At 37.4% G+C, this 18,311-nt stretch overlaps 3 protein-coding genes across 4 annotated transcripts; all 3 read right to left on the bottom strand.

Annotated features, from left to right (window-relative positions):
- Positions 1–752: 752 nt before the first annotated feature.
- Positions 753–5,285, bottom strand: MSI1 (Transducin/WD40 repeat-like superfamily protein). Its single transcript, XM_021958973.2, has 6 exons — positions 4,751–5,285; positions 3,746–4,072; positions 3,292–3,444; positions 2,299–2,423; positions 2,100–2,195; positions 753–1,204 (listed from the first exon to the last, which is right to left on the bottom strand). Exons 1-6 carry the CDS (start codon positions 5,093–5,095, stop codon positions 982–984), a joined length of 1,269 nt encoding a protein of 422 aa, XP_021814665.1. The 5' UTR covers positions 5,096–5,285; the 3' UTR covers positions 753–981.
- A 1,015-nt stretch (positions 5,286–6,300) lies between these two features.
- On the bottom strand, positions 6,301–13,352 carry LOC110757403 (ribose-phosphate pyrophosphokinase 1). Its single transcript, XM_021958997.2, has 9 exons — positions 12,951–13,352; positions 12,538–12,717; positions 11,926–12,174; positions 10,994–11,137; positions 10,537–10,704; positions 9,063–9,132; positions 7,831–7,912; positions 7,074–7,233; positions 6,301–6,710 (listed from the first exon to the last, which is right to left on the bottom strand). Exons 1-9 carry the CDS (start codon positions 13,065–13,067, stop codon positions 6,672–6,674), a joined length of 1,209 nt encoding a protein of 402 aa, XP_021814689.1. The 5' UTR covers positions 13,068–13,352; the 3' UTR covers positions 6,301–6,671.
- A 1,399-nt stretch (positions 13,353–14,751) lies between these two features.
- LOC110757356 (uncharacterized) lies at positions 14,752–17,881 on the bottom strand. 2 transcript variants are annotated; one of them, XM_021958942.2, is made up of 6 exons: positions 17,728–17,881; positions 17,347–17,612; positions 17,144–17,260; positions 16,768–16,802; positions 15,537–15,637; positions 14,752–15,172 (listed from the first exon to the last, which is right to left on the bottom strand). In XM_021958942.2, the coding sequence occupies exons 2-6, from the start codon at positions 17,511–17,513 to the stop codon at positions 15,086–15,088; spliced, it is 507 nt and encodes a 168-aa protein (XP_021814634.1). In that variant the 5' UTR covers positions 17,514–17,612; positions 17,728–17,881; the 3' UTR covers positions 14,752–15,085. The 2 variants fall into 2 exon arrangements, with proteins under 2 accessions (XP_021814634.1, XP_021814635.1); XM_021958943.2 differs by having other exon boundaries at positions 17,347–17,535.
- Positions 17,882–18,311: the final 430 nt, after the last annotated feature.

The following is an 18,311-nucleotide window of genomic DNA, read 5'->3' as shown; positions in this document are numbered from 1 at the left end:
GATGTATGGATTCAGAGGCATAGTCTGACGTGGCAGCTACACATAGACAGCTATCTTAAGTTTTTGGACGTATGAAAAATGAGAGGAGAACTTGTAAATCTCTCCAGTTCAGCTCTCTGTCAATTCCTGTCTTTCTCTCTCCCCTGCATGCAAAGATTAGGAACCCATACATGTAACATACATATAATAGAACATGCTATAGTTTTGGCGGTGATGGATATAAGTATTGTTTTGATTTGATTCAAGAGCAACAATATTTGGGTATATTCTATTGCAGCCTTTCACAAATGCCTTAGAACCCCATAATCAGAGATGAAGGTACCAACTAGCTCTTAGTCTAGCGATAAATGCTCTCAACTACTTAACCTACAAGCCCTTTTGCTTCTTCATAAAGGCACCCAAGTGCATTTGAGTTTAAAACCTCTGACGTGCACTGCTTCTTATCAAAACAATACTGAACAAAGCTAGTTCAAACAATAGCCTCAGACATGTCCTGTGTTTAGGAACTTAGCTCTTTACCACACTGCATCTGAGGGCCTAGGTTTGATTTCTCCCTTCCCCAATATCATATGTATAAAAAAAAATGCTGACAAATGCTTTCAAATAAAAATAATACATTTTTTAAAGCTTCAATTGAAATAAGTGTTTTCTTATACTAGAGAAGTACTTCTGCTTCCTGGAAAAAACACCTATCAATATGCAAACGTGGTGTTTTATGAGCTTTCAGCTTATGACAAAAAAATAGTCGAGAGTTACCTTGGAAAGTTACTTTCCATGCAAAAGTACTGCATATAATTACTAAGCATGGGTCAATACATCACTGATCTAACTCAGCAAAATAAAACACAAAATCTCACATGCAATGGTGAAGAGGGGAGAAAAGAAGAAAGTTACAGAAGAACACACATAAATAAAGCCCTACATTCCCCCTTCTCTAATTAGCTTTAGCTGACTACATTTTGCTAAGTATTGGAAATTATACTAAGGCTTTGCCGGCTCTTCAGGTAAATCATCTTCGTCATGGTAAATGTTCTCGGCCATCTGCCAGATTTGGAGTATGTTATCTTCAGCAACACTAGCAACAACCCAATCTTCACATGGGTTCCACGAAAAATCAGATATTTTACTGGTGTGACCCCCATGAATAAAAAGCAACTCCGGTGGACCGTCTTCAGCATCCTCTGGTGTCTGCTCTTCGTCGATTCTGTAACAGAACCAAAGTTATAACATTTAGGTCAAGATTTATTTTCTTTGCAATGCAAATATAATATAACAGAGAATGATAATTTCTTTTAAAAACTTAAAGGACATCATAATTATACAGGTGTGGATGCTTATCCAAACCATGTTTGAAATTCTTTCTTTAGTGGAAAAAACAGAAAGAATTAATAGAGAGGTGCAGCAAAGACACAAGTACACTGGTCTTCCTCATATTTAAGCTAGGATAGTAACTAAGGCTTTGTAGCATGGTGGTGACCCGGAATAAGAGATAAGCGGGAGGAGTGGCATAATGGTATTGACCAAGATCGGTACATTTTTTACTACATGGCCAAGGATATCTCAGTCTTCTGATGTGAGGCCTCCATTGGATTCATTGGCTCTAGGCTTTTGTTTTTTGGGCTTAATATTCAGTTTGTTTACTCTCTTTGGTTCATTCCTAGGTCCAAGAATAACCAACAAGCTTGGACGAGCTTGGCTGTGTGTGCCTGCTTAACAAGAACATGCAGGCTATATACTTGGCACTTCAAATATTAAGAGGAAGATGCCCTCCATGTGCTCTGATGCCTAACGCCCATACTTCAGTATAATGCCTTAGGCTCCCCTAGTTAGGGTTAATGATTCTTATTTTCCTCATGCAGACATATCTCATCTTGTAACACCATTCTGTAATAGGTTTGATTTAGTTGGCCCACATCTATCCCAGTACTTACTGTCTGGTTTCCAAACTAAACCACTAAATTCTAGAGCCATAACCTAAATGCTTGCATGAAACAGCACTTAATGTATTGATTTCTGTTAGAATACCACAAGTTCGAGTGAAGATCACCTCCCCCTATAAATTAAAAACAAAAGCTGATAATCGGTTATTTAAGGAATACCTGCTAAGATCCCACACCATGAGTCGCCTGCCAAGACAACAAGAAGCTAAGATAGTTTCATTTTTTGGATTCCAACCGACTTGGAAAACCTCCTCCCTGAATACACCACAATAAAAATTTGAGATCAGATCTATAGATTGATTATATCAAAGATAATTTTAGACATCCAAATTTATCAGTTCCAAGGAAGGATCCTTACTTATGGCAATCAAAGGTGTGGAGAGCAGTATTGATTTTGCGTAGATCAAACAGCTTAACAGTTTTGTCAGTGGATCCAGTTGCAACAACCCATTCATTGAAGGGATTGAAAGCCAAACAGTTAACCTAACATAACATCACATGGACAAACTACTTCAAAATTGTCCAAAACTGTCAAGGATATAATATCACGTAAAGAAACAACCCATTCATTACTTACAGTCAGATAAAGAAAACTATAAACCTTATAAACTCTTGAAAGTTCAAAAATGTAAAGGATACATTAATTTACACAAAGGTTGTGAGCCCTAAAGTCTAGATGCAAGAGAACCACAGAGGAGGCATTGGCCCGTAGAGGTGATTCACATCTAACCACAGCATAAAAGAATATGTTAACTATCTCAAAAATCCATTGCATGATCTTATTTCTATTAGGTGGCCCAGAACCTAAATCCACTGCAACAAATTGGCCAAGTTATCTAGTATTATCGAAATGTCACCAATACAAGTTCCCTTTTAGTTTCTCAGTACTCATAGATAAAAGCTCACATCCTAGCTTTCATGAATAACTATTGTTGTCTCAGTCCTTCCCAGGCATCCAAAAATATCTCCAGATTTTCATTAGGCTTTTTAATATTTTACCAGATTATTTCTTTGTTTGAAATAGGCTTCAGCTAAGTACTAACCTTACATACATCAGACCCATGACAATGACAACAATTTTGAATTACAATGATCACTCATTATTTCCTAGCATACATGTATTTAGGAAAATCACTTGGACAACTAAACTCCACTGGTTAAAACACTTCGCCTAGTTGATGGAAAAAAATAGCTAAAGGCACCAATATGACAGTATTCAAAATGTATAAGTTCAAACGTTAGAACAAAACTAAGACATGAACAAACATGAAAGTACCAAGATTGACATATAAAGCTGGAATGCAGAAACATCAATTATCTATAGCAATGAGAGAATATTAACATCACTCACTTCACTTTGATGAGCAACTACAGATTGGACAGGCTTGGTAACGGATGGAGTCCGGAGATCCCATATAAGAAGGTATTGATCATCACCAACAGAACCAAATAAGTATTCATGCCTCAAATGCCATGCTACGTCTTCTACCACACCTTCATGAACCTGATCCAGCAAGCATTTCAAACAACGGTAAACTTTTACATATAAGATGCAGAGAAGTGGCAAATGTATATAAGTATTTTTCTAGAAAGAGCTATCTTATTGCATCCAAATCAGAACACTGGAGCCGTCCATTTAATGATAGCCTTCCTTTGGTTCATGTGAAATTCTAGCCTTTTCTTTACCTAAAGCTAAAAGGAACAGCTGTACACAATAATCAATATTAAATGTTACACATGCTCTGATAGGATTCATTTTTCTCTAAATGAAGAACAATATGTGCAACATAGATGTAGAGGCAAACCTTAAATATTTGCATAGCCTCGAGGGTTTTGTTCTTGGGAGTCGCGTTAATATCCCAAAGGCATATCTGAGCATCATCAGAACCACTGAGTAAATGACCCTGCTTGAACTTACTCCATGATAAACCATATCCTTCAGTGCTGTGGCCCCTCAGCCTCAAGTCAGGACTGCATGCACCATCTAAAGGAGGCTTAGATGGGTGTTTGCTATAATCGAACACAAAAACTTCAGCATTGACGGTCTTTGTGGCAATAATAAATGGATTCTGAGGCATATAACGAGCCCGATTAACCTCTCCATCATGATTTATTTGCTGGATTATTTGCACCTGCAAGAAAATTTAAGACCATATACTTGAGCCCGTTTAGACATTGAATGATAGAAACAACTACAGCATATGCCAAGGGGCAGTGTTTTACTTCAGTTATTAAAGTGCCATACTGTCAGCGATGCAGCTCATGAATCCAAACCAGAGGTCAAACCAATTGCCTCATTACATTATTGTTGTTAGTTTCAGTGATTCTAGGTAGCTGTTAGTACTTTCTACTTCAAGTAAGTGCATTCCTCCCTCATCAGGTCAACTTGGGACACAATTGAAAAAGCTGGTGTGTTTTCTCCATATTGGAGACACCAAATATCCCTTCTATTTCATTCTTTCTTCAATTCAAGCTATGTACTTATCATAGAACATGTTTTGGTATAAATCAAATCTTTAGAATGACCAAAACAAAAAATTTCCCACTTTCTTTCAAGTTTCTACAATGTGATTGAAGTGCCAGTACTTCTTATTTCTAATAAATTGATAAAAATGTATAAAAATAAATAAAATTCAAAATTTCTTGTATTGTCCAGCACTATCTTTACAATGAAACAGGCCAGCATTCCAAAATACCCAAATTCGAAATCTTTAGCACATCAGTATGAACTGCTTATATTCCTTAATATGAAATTCTTAAACCCTATCCGAAAAATCAACAACTTGAGACCACAAAACCAAGCCCCTTACCTTGCCATTGGCGCAACCAAAACCGCCAACCTCAGCTCGATCATCATCATAATGGCGAGCATCGTTCTCTGCGTCCTCTAATGGCAGCTGTACCTGAGCGAGCATAAGGTAATTAGGCTCATTCTCGGAGGTGTGCGTCCCCAAAATCATCTTCTGCACCGAATAGTCCTTCCCTGGAGGCTCTTCTCGGTCCGGAAGCCACTCGACTGTAAGCGAAGGCCATTCTAGGGCATGGGTTATAACCAGATCGTACAAGAAAGGTGTGTTCTTTTTCCATATCTTGTACTCCTCGTTTATCAGCCTCTCCTCAATCTCTCCCCTCATTTCTTCCTCGTCTTTTCCCATGCTCTTTCTTCCACTTTCTCAGAGATTCTCGGATTTTTTCGAGAATTGTTGAATCTGAAGTCGGGGGTTATTGGCGGGAATTTTGCCGAAACAAACCCTAAATAGAGGGTTTGAGAAGAGAGTGAGAGAGAAAGAGAGAGAGTGTGTGAGTATTTGGAACTTTTGAGATAGATGTTGGGCTTTGCTGGCGGGTCTGAAGTCTGAAGTCTTACGCTGATGGTTATAGTAATTTAGTAATTTTTTATTTACTATAATCTCTCAAGTTTTTTTTTTTAGCGGGACTATAATTTCTCAAGTTAATGTTTAGTTACAATATTCACTCCGAGTTGTATTTTCATCTTTTTTTCTTGTTGGAAAAAAGAAAATTTGGAGACCTGTAAGACTCATGAAGCCTATGTATGTGGGAGAGTTGAGAAGAAGACAGTTGATTTATCTGATATTAATATTACTTTTGTCAAAAACTGCGACTTTTAGCCTCTTCAAGAAGTAATTTTTTGTTTTTTGTTTTTTTTATCAACGAAAATGAGAAATACAAACTTTAGATCTCTTCTAACATTAAGAAGATAACACCTGAGGTTCTGTTTTTGAATCCCCGGATGTTTTTCCCACTGGGTCCATCATGTTTCATTGACGAATTTATTGATGGATCCAGCTCCGAGCAAATTTTGGCCGGGGCTTTCCATTAGAAGCCAGTTTCAAGAATGATCAATTTAGCCTTTCATTTTTTAGAGTGGCATTCAGCTGACCCATTTTCGGGTACACCGGCCATGTTTGATAGGGAGGATTAGATTGGACTAGTAAAATGCTTATATTTCATGTGCAATCAAGGAATAATATGAGTGTTGTTTTCTGACTTGGAGCCTTAGGATGGACTATTCATAAGAGGTTCATATACCCAAATCCTCCAAGTTTGAAGACAACACCCACATTCTTCCTTGCACCTGAAATCTAAGCATTTTACTAGTCCAAGCTAGTCCAATCTAATCCTCCCTATCTAACATGGCCTGGGAAAGTCTTCCACAAAAATTCTGCTTCGGTTCAGCTTCAACACTAAATCTCGAGACGAAAACACAATTCCTTGCCACACATGTTGAAACAAATAAAGATCACAACTTTTTGTTATGCTTAATTTAAAAATTGTGATCATCAGAATACATTGGATGACAATTAAAGCCATATTAAGATAGTAATGATGACATAATAAATGAGAAAAACAAAACGCACGCAATAATATGATTGATTACTTGACAAAATGGGAGCTTACAAGGACAAAACAGTGATATCATACAACAATGCTGATTATGTAATATAGTTCACCAACCATTTTCCTCAAAAGGGAGAAAAAAGGGAAATGAGATTCAATGATGCCCTAGGTGGGGTTCAATTCAAGTGCTGATAAGTATCTTCCGATCAACCTCCGATTGTACAAAATTTCGAAACAACAACCTATAAAGCAGGGCCTCTATCTGGAAAAAAATACTTATTTTTCTATTGACAATCTTGTTTCCGACAAGGTAGCCATTTGGCAGTAACAGTCTAACAGAAGCTGGGAGGCGCACCGCCGACATGAATTTGATCAATCAATGCCCAAGGTGGAAAAGGGTTCAAAGGCACCCTGACAAAAATTCAGAATGAAACAACTCTCAGAACTGCTTTCCGGAGTTAAATGGTAAAAGCTATGAAAACATTTAATTCCTCTAAGATGAATTGAGTATATTAATAGAACTCAAAGGGAAGTATAGAAGTAGAAGCATACGCTTCAGAACATGGAGCAGAGACACATGAGATATCCATCAAAGAATTGGAGGCTACAGGACATTTTTTACCCTTTGGTACTGATTCTATTTCAAAAGGATCCATTTCACCAGTTGAATGTAGAACAAACAAATCAATTGAATTTGTTTATGTAACAGTGTGGAATGAACTAATTTCATTCATAATCAATATTAAACCAATTTTACTTAAATATGCTACTCACAGAGCAGTCATCATGAACACGCCATATGGTCTCGCCCAGAAGATTTGCTACTGACAAGACAGTTAGCTGGGGAAAATAATTCTTCTCTGACACTGGAATGGTATTTGTTATGATCACCTCTTGAAACAAACCACTAGACAGCCTCTCTATAGCAGGAGGGCTGCAAAAAGAAAAGGCTAAAGTAAATATTCATGAAAGTAATAAAGAATGCATAAATACTAAATGGGATTCTCAAATACTAAATGGAATATTCCAGCATGCTATTGTAAACGGTGACTATGTGATGCAGAAGATCACTATGGCTTATAACAATAGCAAAAGTCATGATTAGATTCGTGCAGAAAAGACGTATCAACAAAACAAAGGCTTTGCCCAAAACTCATTCCTTAAATGTCAATCAACTAGAAATGACAATCATATATCAAATCTGCAGACACTTTATTGGATCCTTTCACCTAATTATAATGCATGTCGAAACAGAGGATGGTAAGATACACATTCACACCTTTGTTTATACTTTCAACAGAGGGTGTTCCTGCGACCACCAGGTCGCTTTGGGCAAGCCATACCTTTACGATAAAGGCACACTCTCTCACATTCAAATCAATATGTACCATATAAGATTAACAAAAAAGAATTAATGGTTGTTGGCACCAGTGGATATTGTCAAGATCACAACCTCTGCTGAAAAATTTCTCTATATGTCATACCAAAAGAGTGAAAGTGGAGATTCATGCACCAGATAAATTCAACATACCTAAAAACTGCATGTGTACTGCATGCATAGACTTCCCTGGCGCCCTCTTGATGTAGTAAAGCTGCACCCTTCGTGATAGTCCCTATAAGCCACAAGCCAAACAATAATACTTTGTTGCAAGAACAACAACCAAGGATATAACTGCAAAGACTAGTTGAGAACATAGGAAATGATTATGAGAACATAAATCAATTCAAAACCCAGGACAGTGAACCAAATAATTTGTGGCTATTGTAGCTAAAATTGTAACAGAATGGGAATAGGAGAGGTTGCATGGACAAACTTACGATTTCCTAAAACTAGAATATACATGAAGATTTTTTGTGTTTTCACTAATGCAAAGTTAACAACTGATGCACTAATTGGACGTACAAATTGTAAATTAATAACTCGATTTGGAAGAACTCTAAGAACTGCATATTGAATGACTCCAGGTACATTTTCTTTAGAAGAACTCCAGGCACATTTCACACTGGTGGTCTCAGTATGGGGCCCACTGAAGCGTGGAATGCACAGACGGTCAAAATTGAGCAGTTGCAAAGAACTCTAAGAACTGCGTATTGAATGACTCCAGGTACATTTTCTTTAGAAGAACTCCAGGCACATTTCACACTGGTGGTCTCAGTATGGGGCCCACTGAAGCGTGGAATGCACAGACAGTCAAAATTGAGCAGTTGCAACAGGGACAGCTGTCCTTAGCATCTCTCTCTGATTTGATTTCCAGGTCTGTCAGATAACTCCCGTGTGTAGGCTTAGGCACAGTTACATCTTAAACCCACCTAAAAGACTATCAAACGAGGAATAACCCACTTCTCCAAGCCTCCAAGAAGCATTTGAAGGCTGTACACATGAATCAAGTCTCTCCATCAAAAGGAAAACTGTTTCCTAGGATTAAGAAAAAATGTTTACACCTACAGAAAAGCTATACTATTATTTACAGGTTGAGACATAGTTGTCCTTTCTTTTGAAACCCCTATTTCTAATTTAACTATGCTAATGATGACTTCCCTTCCCATGACATTTGCGTCAATAGGCAAGATCCTTCTTTTTGCACTAAAATCCACCTCTCTCAATTAACTATGTTGATTATCATTTCTCCAGAATATAGCTTTACCATCACGAGCTAGGCTCAACATCAGTATTTAATGTTCTATGTTATTTTATATAATTTTCTTCAAAGGTACTATTTATGTTCTATGCTATAAAACAGATTAGAGCATGTACAAACTAACCAGCTGTGTCAATCATGTCATCCACCATAACTGCTACTTTTCCCTTCACGTCACCTATCAAATTCATCACCTGAAAAGTAGTTCATGTTATAGAAATGAGTTGCAATATATGTTTCCGTATGGAACCGAAAAAAAAAGACTTAAAAAGTAAAACTTATGCATAGGTGAATGATGGAAGAAGAAAAGAAAACAGAAAGAAAGGGTGTGTGTGTCATTCTTAAACATCAAGACTTCTGAGAAACAGAGCACAGGGGTTGTTCTGAGAAAAATTGTAATACCTCGCAAGGGGGTGGAGTAGAGATGGTAGAAATGCAATCAAGTAACCATATTTTTCAAGGTGAAGTAGTGACCATGGCTATGTCAGGACTCAGAGCTAAACAACAGTTAGAACAACAACAGGAGGTCTTAAGTTAACGAAAAGACTGATATCTCAGATAAAATAGGGTGACGTTGCAAATGAAAAGGTCAAGGAGTATCAACTGAGAAACAAGGAGGGGTAGTTTTTAAGATTGATTTCAGAAAAGCGTACAACCATTGATTGGGATTTCCTAGATCTTGAGCTGTATAGAAAAGATTTTGGAAGGAGATGGAGGTTGTCGATCAATGGATATTTAGCTCAGTTAATTTTTGAGTTATTATAATATCTTTTCAGATTTATTTCGTAAGTGTAAAAACATTGATTAATGTTTGCGAGAATAATTGGAAGCAGGTGGTAGTCATTGATCGGTGGGTGCCTGAAACTGAAATCAGTTCAATCTTCAGTAATAATTAATGAAGGCCAAAAGGGAGTTCTTAGAGAGCTTAGCCAGCTGGATCTCCTTTCCCCGTTTATGTTCACGTTAATAATTTGATGTCGAGTAGGAAAATGGAAAATGGATGCAATCGGTACTAAGTAGCAGGCTACCTATTTCATGTCTATTTGTAGATCCTCGTGTAGGAGAGTGATGAAAGGAAGAAGGATGATTTCATTAGTTGGGATATCGTGCAAAGATCTATAGAAAAATTGTCACAAAAGAACCAAATATCCAAAACTCCAAATAATTATTGAATATGCATATTATGAAGAAAAAATTACTATTACCTGTAACATTTATAAGTTATGATGAAAAAGTTTAAAGAGTCATTGCACTTGTAATATCTAACTTTGTACTCTAGAAAGAACAAATAAAATCAGAGAAAAATCATCGCTTTCACTTGTTACAAGACTTCAAAAACATGACTTGGTAACTTAACTGTGCTTATCTGTGATCACATCTGGCCTTAAAATATATAATTGTTAAGTTTTCATTTCTTGTGCAACATCATCAGATAAACCTGGTCCCTCATAGTCTGCATCAGCTTATCTAAGCTTGATATACGATGAGGTTTCACAATGATTTATCTTTCCAACAATTTCATGTGTCACTTCAAGATATTGTGAGAACAAGAAAATTATAGGAGGTAACTGTAACAATTTCATCTGAATAGTTCATACCTCTGCCACATTGTGCCCATGGCGTCTTTTATCAACGATGGCTAGAGGCGCATCAGATAATTTTTTCGCAAACGCGCGAGCTCTAGCAACACCCCCAACATCTGGTGAGACCACTACCAAATCATCAGAGCATATAGTCTTGCTGGCGAGGTAATCAAGGATCACAGGCTGGATATACATAGAGGAAAATTACATATAAAAAAGGTGAATACATAAGAGGAAATGTCCAAAAATTAGAACCCCAAAATTAATGCTACTTAGAATCTTATTAATATAATTGTAGCATTGTTTTCTTAAAAGATGTTGAGATAGAAATATCGCTTTCGGCCAATTTTAAATTTCATGTCAATTCAACTTCATTTCATTTCAGGTGGCCAAATAGCATTCTTGTAAGAGTCCAACACCCTGGTCTGTGAACAATGAAACAAAAGAAACCAAATTATTACAGGTCTATTACCTGGCCATATACATGATCCACAGGAATATCAAAATATCCCATAGACTGCCCAGAATGAAGATCACATGCAAGAACACGATTTGCACCTGCTTCTGTAATCAAATTTGCAACAAGTTTGGCTGCAATAGATTCACGCCCTTGAGTCTGGAACAAACACCATTCAAGATAATAAGTAAAACAAACTTGAACTTAAAACTGGATCAACCCTTACATCCCAATTTCAACTAAAATCAGTTAAGCATTGTGGGATTTTCCACATGATGCATTTGCACATATGTTATTAACTCAGGACTCTAAACTTCTGACTATTCATGATCCTATGTGATAGCCCAACCTATTTCCTGAAATAATTCGAGTATAAATTATATTCAGTCTCAATCTTAATGCTAGTGGGCTGAAATTTCTTAATGGATGTAAACAAACCCGATTTAAGGAATCTATCTTAAGTTTCCCCAATATTCGTAAATCTACAAACTTAAGATACACATAGATAAATTAATTCTCTACATCATAAATCACAACAGATGATTGACCAAAAATGTTATGGGGAATAAAGTTAAACCTGATGAAGGTAAGATAATTACAAGCAATTAGTTGAGGGACAAGTTTCATGCTATCAACAATAAAATTTTAGAGCCCAGACTCCAACACCAACTTATTTGTACAAAGTTCCTCAATCTACCATAGGAAAACACAATTAATTCCAGCTCATCTATGATAATTCTTTTTATTCAACAATTTTCGTCCATCAGACTTAAACTCATGACCTCCAGCAAATGGAGACTATTTGAGACTGATGGATGATATTTAATGTAATAACTCTTCATCAAGATATTTAGTCAAATTTGTATTAGGAGTCTAGGACAACATGCATCAATCATTCCCAGAACCTCATATCTTTTTATGCTCAATCTATAATATTATTAAGTTACCTTTCTATCAGCCCTAGCGTATCCAAAATATGGAATCACAGCAGTAATATTCTTGGCTGACGCCCTCCGACAGGCATCAATCATTATCAGAAGCTCCATAAGATTTTCATTTGCAGGAGGGCATGTGGGTTGCACAAGATATACATCACACCCTCTCACACTTTCTTGCAACTGAACATATATCTCTCCATCAGCAAAGCGTTTTATCTTAATCTTTCCAAGTTCCAGACCCATGTTGCAAGCAATTTCCTATCAAAAACACAAAAGTACATCAGACATTCTGCAATCAAAGCATTTATATGTTTACAATACATTATGGCTCCACTTGTTGTAGCGGAAAATAGTTCCATGCAGAAGTTTCTTAAATTATTAATAAATAAAAAACAATTTGATGTTTGTTTGAATGGAAAAATTCCTTGGCAATATGAGCATTTCTTTAGATTGTGCCTCAGGAAATGTTTTCTCAAAAAACAAAGAAAGACAGGAAAACTTTTCTCGTTCTGCCAAAGAGCAAAAGATACGATCAAGAGAGTTTCTCCACTTTGAATAACAAATCACCATATGAAAACTAATATTAATAAACATAAATGGTAAATTTGTTTAAATGAAAACCTGAGAAAGCGCAGGGTTTGCAGTGCCGGAAAATATCCTGAGTCTGGTATCGTTCTTGGTAGTTGCATTCACCAAATGCGTTTTCGTGGCCAAAAAGTTGGGCTCCATTTCTTCAGTCTTCAAGAGTGGAGTAGATGGCTTACCATTTGCATATTTCAAAGGCTCTCCCACATTACACCTCTACAATACATTATTCAGAATAAACAAATTTTAATCATATTGACAAAAAATTGAACTGATAAAGAGGGAAAAACTCCTATTTTCAGACTCGAACGCTCAAATTGAAACTAATTATTCGAAATAAAGAAAAGAATTCTAGACATAGAAAATAATATAATGAAAGAAATGAAATGAAAGCTTATCCTGGAAAAAGAAAGAAAAAAGAAAGAAAAGAAAGCTTTGTAGTGGCTTACCACGCCGTTTCGGGCTGCGATTCGAGAGCAAGACCGGTTAGGGAGAAAAGTGCGAGTGCGTAGAGATTCGCGAGAAGCGAGAGAGAATGGCGAAGCTGAGTGAAGCAGCGAAGTCATTTCTTTGAGAGTAGTAATCAGTTCTAGAGAGAGAGAGAGAGAGAGAGAGAGAGAGAGAGAGAGAGGAGGAGGAGTCTGTATGAGGGTTTAGGGTTTTGGAGGTTTGGGGTTTTATTGAAGGTTTAGAGAGTTCATAATTGGTGGAGACCGGTGGTGGAGAGTTTGGTATTTCTCAGCTGTTTCCAGTGGCGCGGGATGGAGTTCCGGTAGTAGAAGAAACGGTGTTAGTTGGCACCATTAACATTTCGTACGGATTAGGACAAAATTCCATCTTTAATATTTCTCTTTTTTTAGATAATTTCCCTTTTTACCCAAAAAGATTAAGAAGACCACATTTATAGGCACCTTGTCTAACATCTGTGTATTCACGTAGTGGTGGTGGTGGTGGTTGTGGTGATGTTGGTTGTGGAGGTGGTGGTGGATTTGGAGGTTTTGGAGGAGGTGGTGGTGGTGGTGGTTGTGGTTGTGGTTGTGGAGGTGAAGGAGGAGGTGGTGGAGGAGGAGGTGGAGGAGGTGGTGGTTGTGGTGGTGGTGGTGGTGGAGGATGAGGAGGAGGAGGATGTGGTGGTGGTGGTGGTGGTGGCGGCGGTGGTTGTGGAGGTAGTGAATGTGGTGGTGCAAGTGGTGGAGTTGGATGTGGAAGTGGAGGTGGTGTCATTTTTAAAATGAATGATAGTATTTTGCGAATTAAAAAAATTCATTAAATGTTCATTTCTGCTTCTTTTGAAAGCAGCTTTGAAAAGTAACCCAGAGCCTGCTTTTAAAAGCTGCTGTCAGAAGGCCATTACTTTTAAAATAATTGGGATATTTTCTTTTTACCAAACACCTTAAATTGCTTAACTTTAAAGTAAAGCAGGTTTTTGGTAAAACAAAGCAATCCTAAACGGGGCCTTAATCACAAGGATTGTTAAGAGTTTTTTTCCATCACGTGAGCAATAGTGACATATGGCTCACATGGATAATTTGTACAATTTAGCTTAGAACATCACGTGAATAATGTGGCATATCTGTGAGAAATGGAAGGTTGAGGACACTTCCTCGGCCCAGCATGTTGAGACCACAGCGTGATTGGGGAGCGAGTTCTTATAAACTCTCATTTGATCGTTGGGGTTCTTAGGAGTTTCATGTTCATCTACTACGTTGATTTTTCCTTCTTAGGCATCACACCAAGTCTTCACTAACATACTATGCAAAGTGAATGATGTGTTAGTGCACCATAATAACTGTATTAAGTGTTAGTATGCCAATGATCATTTTTGCCTAGTTACATTTGCCTCTATCTCAAACCGAATTCATGAGGGTTTAATAATTAAAAGACACGTGTGTAACTTCTCTTCACAATGTATGAAGCGGTCCCAATTTTGAATTCCAAAACAGTTCTAGTAATTACATTAGGGATTTTTTTATTTTTTTTATTTTTATTTTTTTTTTGCCAAAGTTAGGAAGGGAGATTTCTCATACACATATTATCAATGTGTCATAAGAGTTTGAACCTAAAACTATTGGTCTGCAAGTCAAGACTCTTTTCAACACGGCTAGATCCTATTGGCAATTACATTAGGGAGTTAAGTTGTCTAAGTTGTGTGAGTTGAAAGGTAAGGAAGTTTGAATTCAGTTACGTTTACCCAATTCATCAATCAATCTAGCTTAGGATTTTTAAGTTATAAAAGATGAAACTTTCAAGTTTAAATAAATAAATATCGTTATTCTATAGATTTGTATAGTAGTATGATGAGGGATACAACGCATATATATACGCCTTGAAGGAAAAATAACTCCGAAGCATCGAAGTTGGCTCTTCAAAATTTGATACTTCTTCTTGATAAATTTAAGAGGAAAAGTAGAAAAACGCTTCACAGTTACACGTGCGACAGACAGACCAACTTAATTACATTACACTACACACTGCTTCCAAATCAATGGAGGCATTTACTTGAGGCTCAATGCACCTTGTGGTCAAGAGATTGATGGTCACTAAAAGGATGCAGTGAGCAAGCATCCTGCAGTAAGTCCAGCAATCATGACGAAATCCCATATGGTAAAAGTGCAGCGGCCACAATCCTCCCTTCCTCATTGAGTATATTGTAGGTTGATACAGCATTTTTCTGAAACAAACGAAAGACGAGTATTATGAATTTGGTAGTAGAATCACCATTGTTACCAAAACCCATTCCAACTGGAGCACCACATAAGTTTAATGCAAATCAAAAAGTTATCACAGAGAGTGAATTATAAGCACCCATATATTTCAGGAAGCAAGACACCTCTGGGGGCTGTAGTATTTGGTTGTGGTCATGGACAAGGTGGACACAACACAGTTACTACAACATTTGAGGTGATATGGGCTTTGCTTAGAAAACTATGTTGGTCATTTATTTGTCAGATTAATCCAGACACTACATGACCATGACAAGCATAATGCAAGAAATAATGAAGTCAGAGAAAAAAAAAAGTAACAATGAAATATACCGAGTCAATGGCTTCTAATTTCATTCCAGTAGACCGGATGAAGCGTTGTAGTTCAGGACTTACAGGTTCAATGTACCTCCCACAGCCAAGAATCAAAATCTCTGAAATTTCAAAAGAAGCAGTCAATACTGCTACAACAGAACTTATCATTTAAACTGTAGCTGAAAGAAGCTAAATTTCAGAATAAAGAGTAAACCCAGTTATCATATTTCCAGTGATTGTGATGCAATCTAAAAGCTATTAACACACGTGTTGTCATTATTTACTTGGGGACAAAAATTTACAGTACAACTTTTTTTTTTTGGGTCGAATTTTTACAGTACAACTTGATCAAGACCAGTCATTCATTTCTGCATTTGTGAAGTGATATGGAGAAAGGAGGACAGTAGGGATGTGCTACCGTCTCTGCTTTCACCATGTCATTACCATTATCCTCAGATATGATAGGACTTCAAAAAACTACACCATTTGTGTTTCCAGTTTCTAAAATGTTATTTCGTTAACTTTGTTTTCCCATCATCTTCTCAATTAGTTTCCTAACATCCCTTCACCTTCATCTTCACATCTACACACCAACTATATCTCTCAAAAGGGAGACAGGAACGGTAAGGCATCCTACCTTCCTCTCTCCTTAAATTGTTTTGTTTTTGCAGATGAGAAAGGAGCTGAACTTAGAAGTATGCATGAAAGAGCTCTAAAGCATGTCACATAGACTAGTATCACAGTACGAAGCATGATCAAAGATGTATCAAAAATCACATTTTCTTTTAAACTGGATGTCTGCCCACCAATATATTGGGAATAAACCCAAACAACTCAAATGAACGAGAAAGCTAGTTTCTGCACTTATGACTTTGTACTTATGCAGAATGTACTTATGAGTCATGACCTTGTACTGAATAAATGTTTTCCTAATGATCCGTATATGATTATTAGCTGGGTTCCCTAGGATTTTTAACATTTTTTTTTTAATAGAAACGTTGTATTGATAAAAAGAAGGATAAGCAATCCTCCTTACCAAATACAGACAGAAAAGATCAGACTCCTTAGAGTCGAATGATGTAACCACAATCCAGAATTGAATATAAGAAAACTAAGACAATATCTTAAATTGAAACATTTAAGATATTGTCTATATGTCTATATGTCTATTCAAAATAATCTGCGGGGGACAACCTAAAACAAGGTACATATGAAACATAACAGGATTAAAATGCAATTTGAAATTTACCTGGCACAGGTCGCACGGTTTGGAAGATGGACAGGCTGAATCACAGCATAAAATCCATTAAATTGTCAGTTACTTCTGCCTCACAATCAACATGTTCCACAGTTCTAGTAACTAAAACAAGTTCATGCATTCATACACAAATGTACACAGATGCATATATTCATGTATCATGTATGGATGGAAAACTAGAACAATAATTTAAACATCCACTTCGATTTTTGGGGGTACAATTTTCTCAATAAAAGAAAGAAAAACAAAATTGAAATGCTAATAAAACCTTGAGCCACATCCTTCACTTGTTCTAAATATTAATCTTCAAGTAAATATTTTTTTTCTATGAACAAACAAGAGAAAGAAAGAAAGAAAGAGTAAAGACCTATCAGGAGTGATTTCAGAGAATTTCTTGGGAGCCCAAGACATCAACATGTTTCCAACACAAAGCAAGCTTCCTTCATAGTCCACCCCATTCACTGTGAACCCTGAGTCCGTGTACCTTCACACAGAGAGTGGCAAAATGGTAATTAGTGGTGGTTGTGGAAGAGCCAAAAACCAAAGAAAGAAGACACAGCAGGAGAATACCGTTGAAATCGAAGCTGGTCATTAGGGACGTTGTCAATGAGATTGATCTGATCGTAGAGAGAGAAGGCGCGTCTAAGCGAAGGCAACGATTGTTGGCACGTGGGTTTTGGCTGGGCTTCCTTTTGGAGGCTCCGAATGAGGCTTGGCAGTCTTGCTCTCGTCCCCATTTCTGCCTCTCTCTCCGTGTTTCTGTGTGGCAATGCAATTAACTCACATATGCACTATTTCAAACATGGAGTTCTAAAAAGACCCAGAAATCAAAATCTCTGAAATTCATCAAAGAAATGAGCTTTAGCTGAAAAATTCAAGAGGGAATCAAAAAAGATGAAAAATTAAACATGTGTTTAGTCCAAATCTAAAAAATGTTGAAGCAGTTCTTACCTTGATGATTTTTATTGGTTGGATGACTGGTAGCAAAGCATCGTAGAGGTTCTGCCATTGCCAAAGAGCTCAACGGTGGGAATATACAAACAGCAGAGCCAGCTTGGCGCGGACCATATGGGTTTGGGTCACGGGCCGGTTCATTTGGCCCAGAGCTCGCAGGTCAGTCTTTAGTCCACTTCAGGTAGATTTAGCAACCTTAAGAGCAGTTCCAGCGCAGGGCTGAGCCCAAGGGGGGGGGGGGGAATGATGTTCCAGCGGTCAGCCCAAGCCCGGGCAACGAGTGGGTCCCACGAAGTCGGGCTGGCCCGAAGGTCAGTTCAGCCCGAGGTCAAACTCGCATGTTGGGTGACGTCATGCGCGACTTCAGCGCTTGTTTGAATTTTTTTTAACAATGTGCCAACAGTAAAAAAAAAATTAAACCAGCGTGCGCTGATGTCAGCGCGACGCCATCTCCAACGGGTAGAAGCCACGTGTCACGCCCCCAGCGCTCCGATCTGCTTCTCCGAATCCAATCCAACGGCTGGCATTTTTTTAGCAATAAAATTATGAAAAAAAATAGAAATTTAAAAAAAAAAAAACTA

The sequence above is a fragment of the Prunus avium genome, chromosome 2 (assembly GCF_965620075.1).
Source record: "Prunus avium chromosome 2, drPruAviu1.hap1.1, whole genome shotgun sequence".
Lineage (NCBI taxonomy): Eukaryota > Viridiplantae > Streptophyta > Magnoliopsida > Rosales > Rosaceae > Prunus > Prunus avium.
Note: the sequence above shows the minus strand (reverse complement) of the source record. Positions and strands in the feature narration are given on the sequence as shown.

What these genes read in the sequence shown, in the direction of transcription:
- MSI1 (XM_021958973.2), bottom strand. Translation starts at nt 5,095, where the DNA reads ATGGGAAAAGACGAGGAAGAAATGAGGGGAGAGATTGAGGAGAGGCTG. An exon ending in CACACCTTTGATTGCCATAA is followed by an intron (nt 2,196 to 2,298) that starts GTAAGGATCCTT and finishes TGGTGTATTCAG; the next exon opens with GGAGGAGGTTTTCCAAGTCG. An exon ending in ATGGTGTGGGATCTTAGCAG is followed by an intron (nt 1,205 to 2,099) that starts GTATTCCTTAAA and finishes GTTCTGTTACAG; the next exon opens with AATCGACGAAGAGCAGACAC.
- LOC110757403 (XM_021958997.2), bottom strand. Translation starts at nt 13,067, where the DNA reads ATGACTTCGCTGCTTCACTCAGCTTCGCCATTCTCTCTCGCTTCTCGC. An exon ending in CAAACCCTGCGCTTTCTCAG is followed by an intron (nt 12,175 to 12,537) that starts GTTTTCATTTAA and finishes TGTTTTTGATAG; the next exon opens with GAAATTGCTTGCAACATGGG. An exon ending in ATGGGCACAATGTGGCAGAG is followed by an intron (nt 9,133 to 10,536) that starts GTATGAACTATT and finishes ACTACTTTTCAG; the next exon opens with GTGATGAATTTGATAGGTGA.
- LOC110757356 (XM_021958942.2), bottom strand. Translation starts at nt 17,513, where the DNA reads ATGGGGACGAGAGCAAGACTGCCAAGCCTCATTCGGAGCCTCCAAAAG. An exon ending in GACCAGCTTCGATTTCAACG is followed by an intron (nt 17,261 to 17,346) that starts GTATTCTCCTGC and finishes CTCTGTGTGAAG; the next exon opens with GTACACGGACTCAGGGTTCA. An exon ending in AATTAGAAGCCATTGACTCG is followed by an intron (nt 15,173 to 15,536) that starts GTATATTTCATT and finishes CGTTTGTTTCAG; the next exon opens with AAAAATGCTGTATCAACCTA.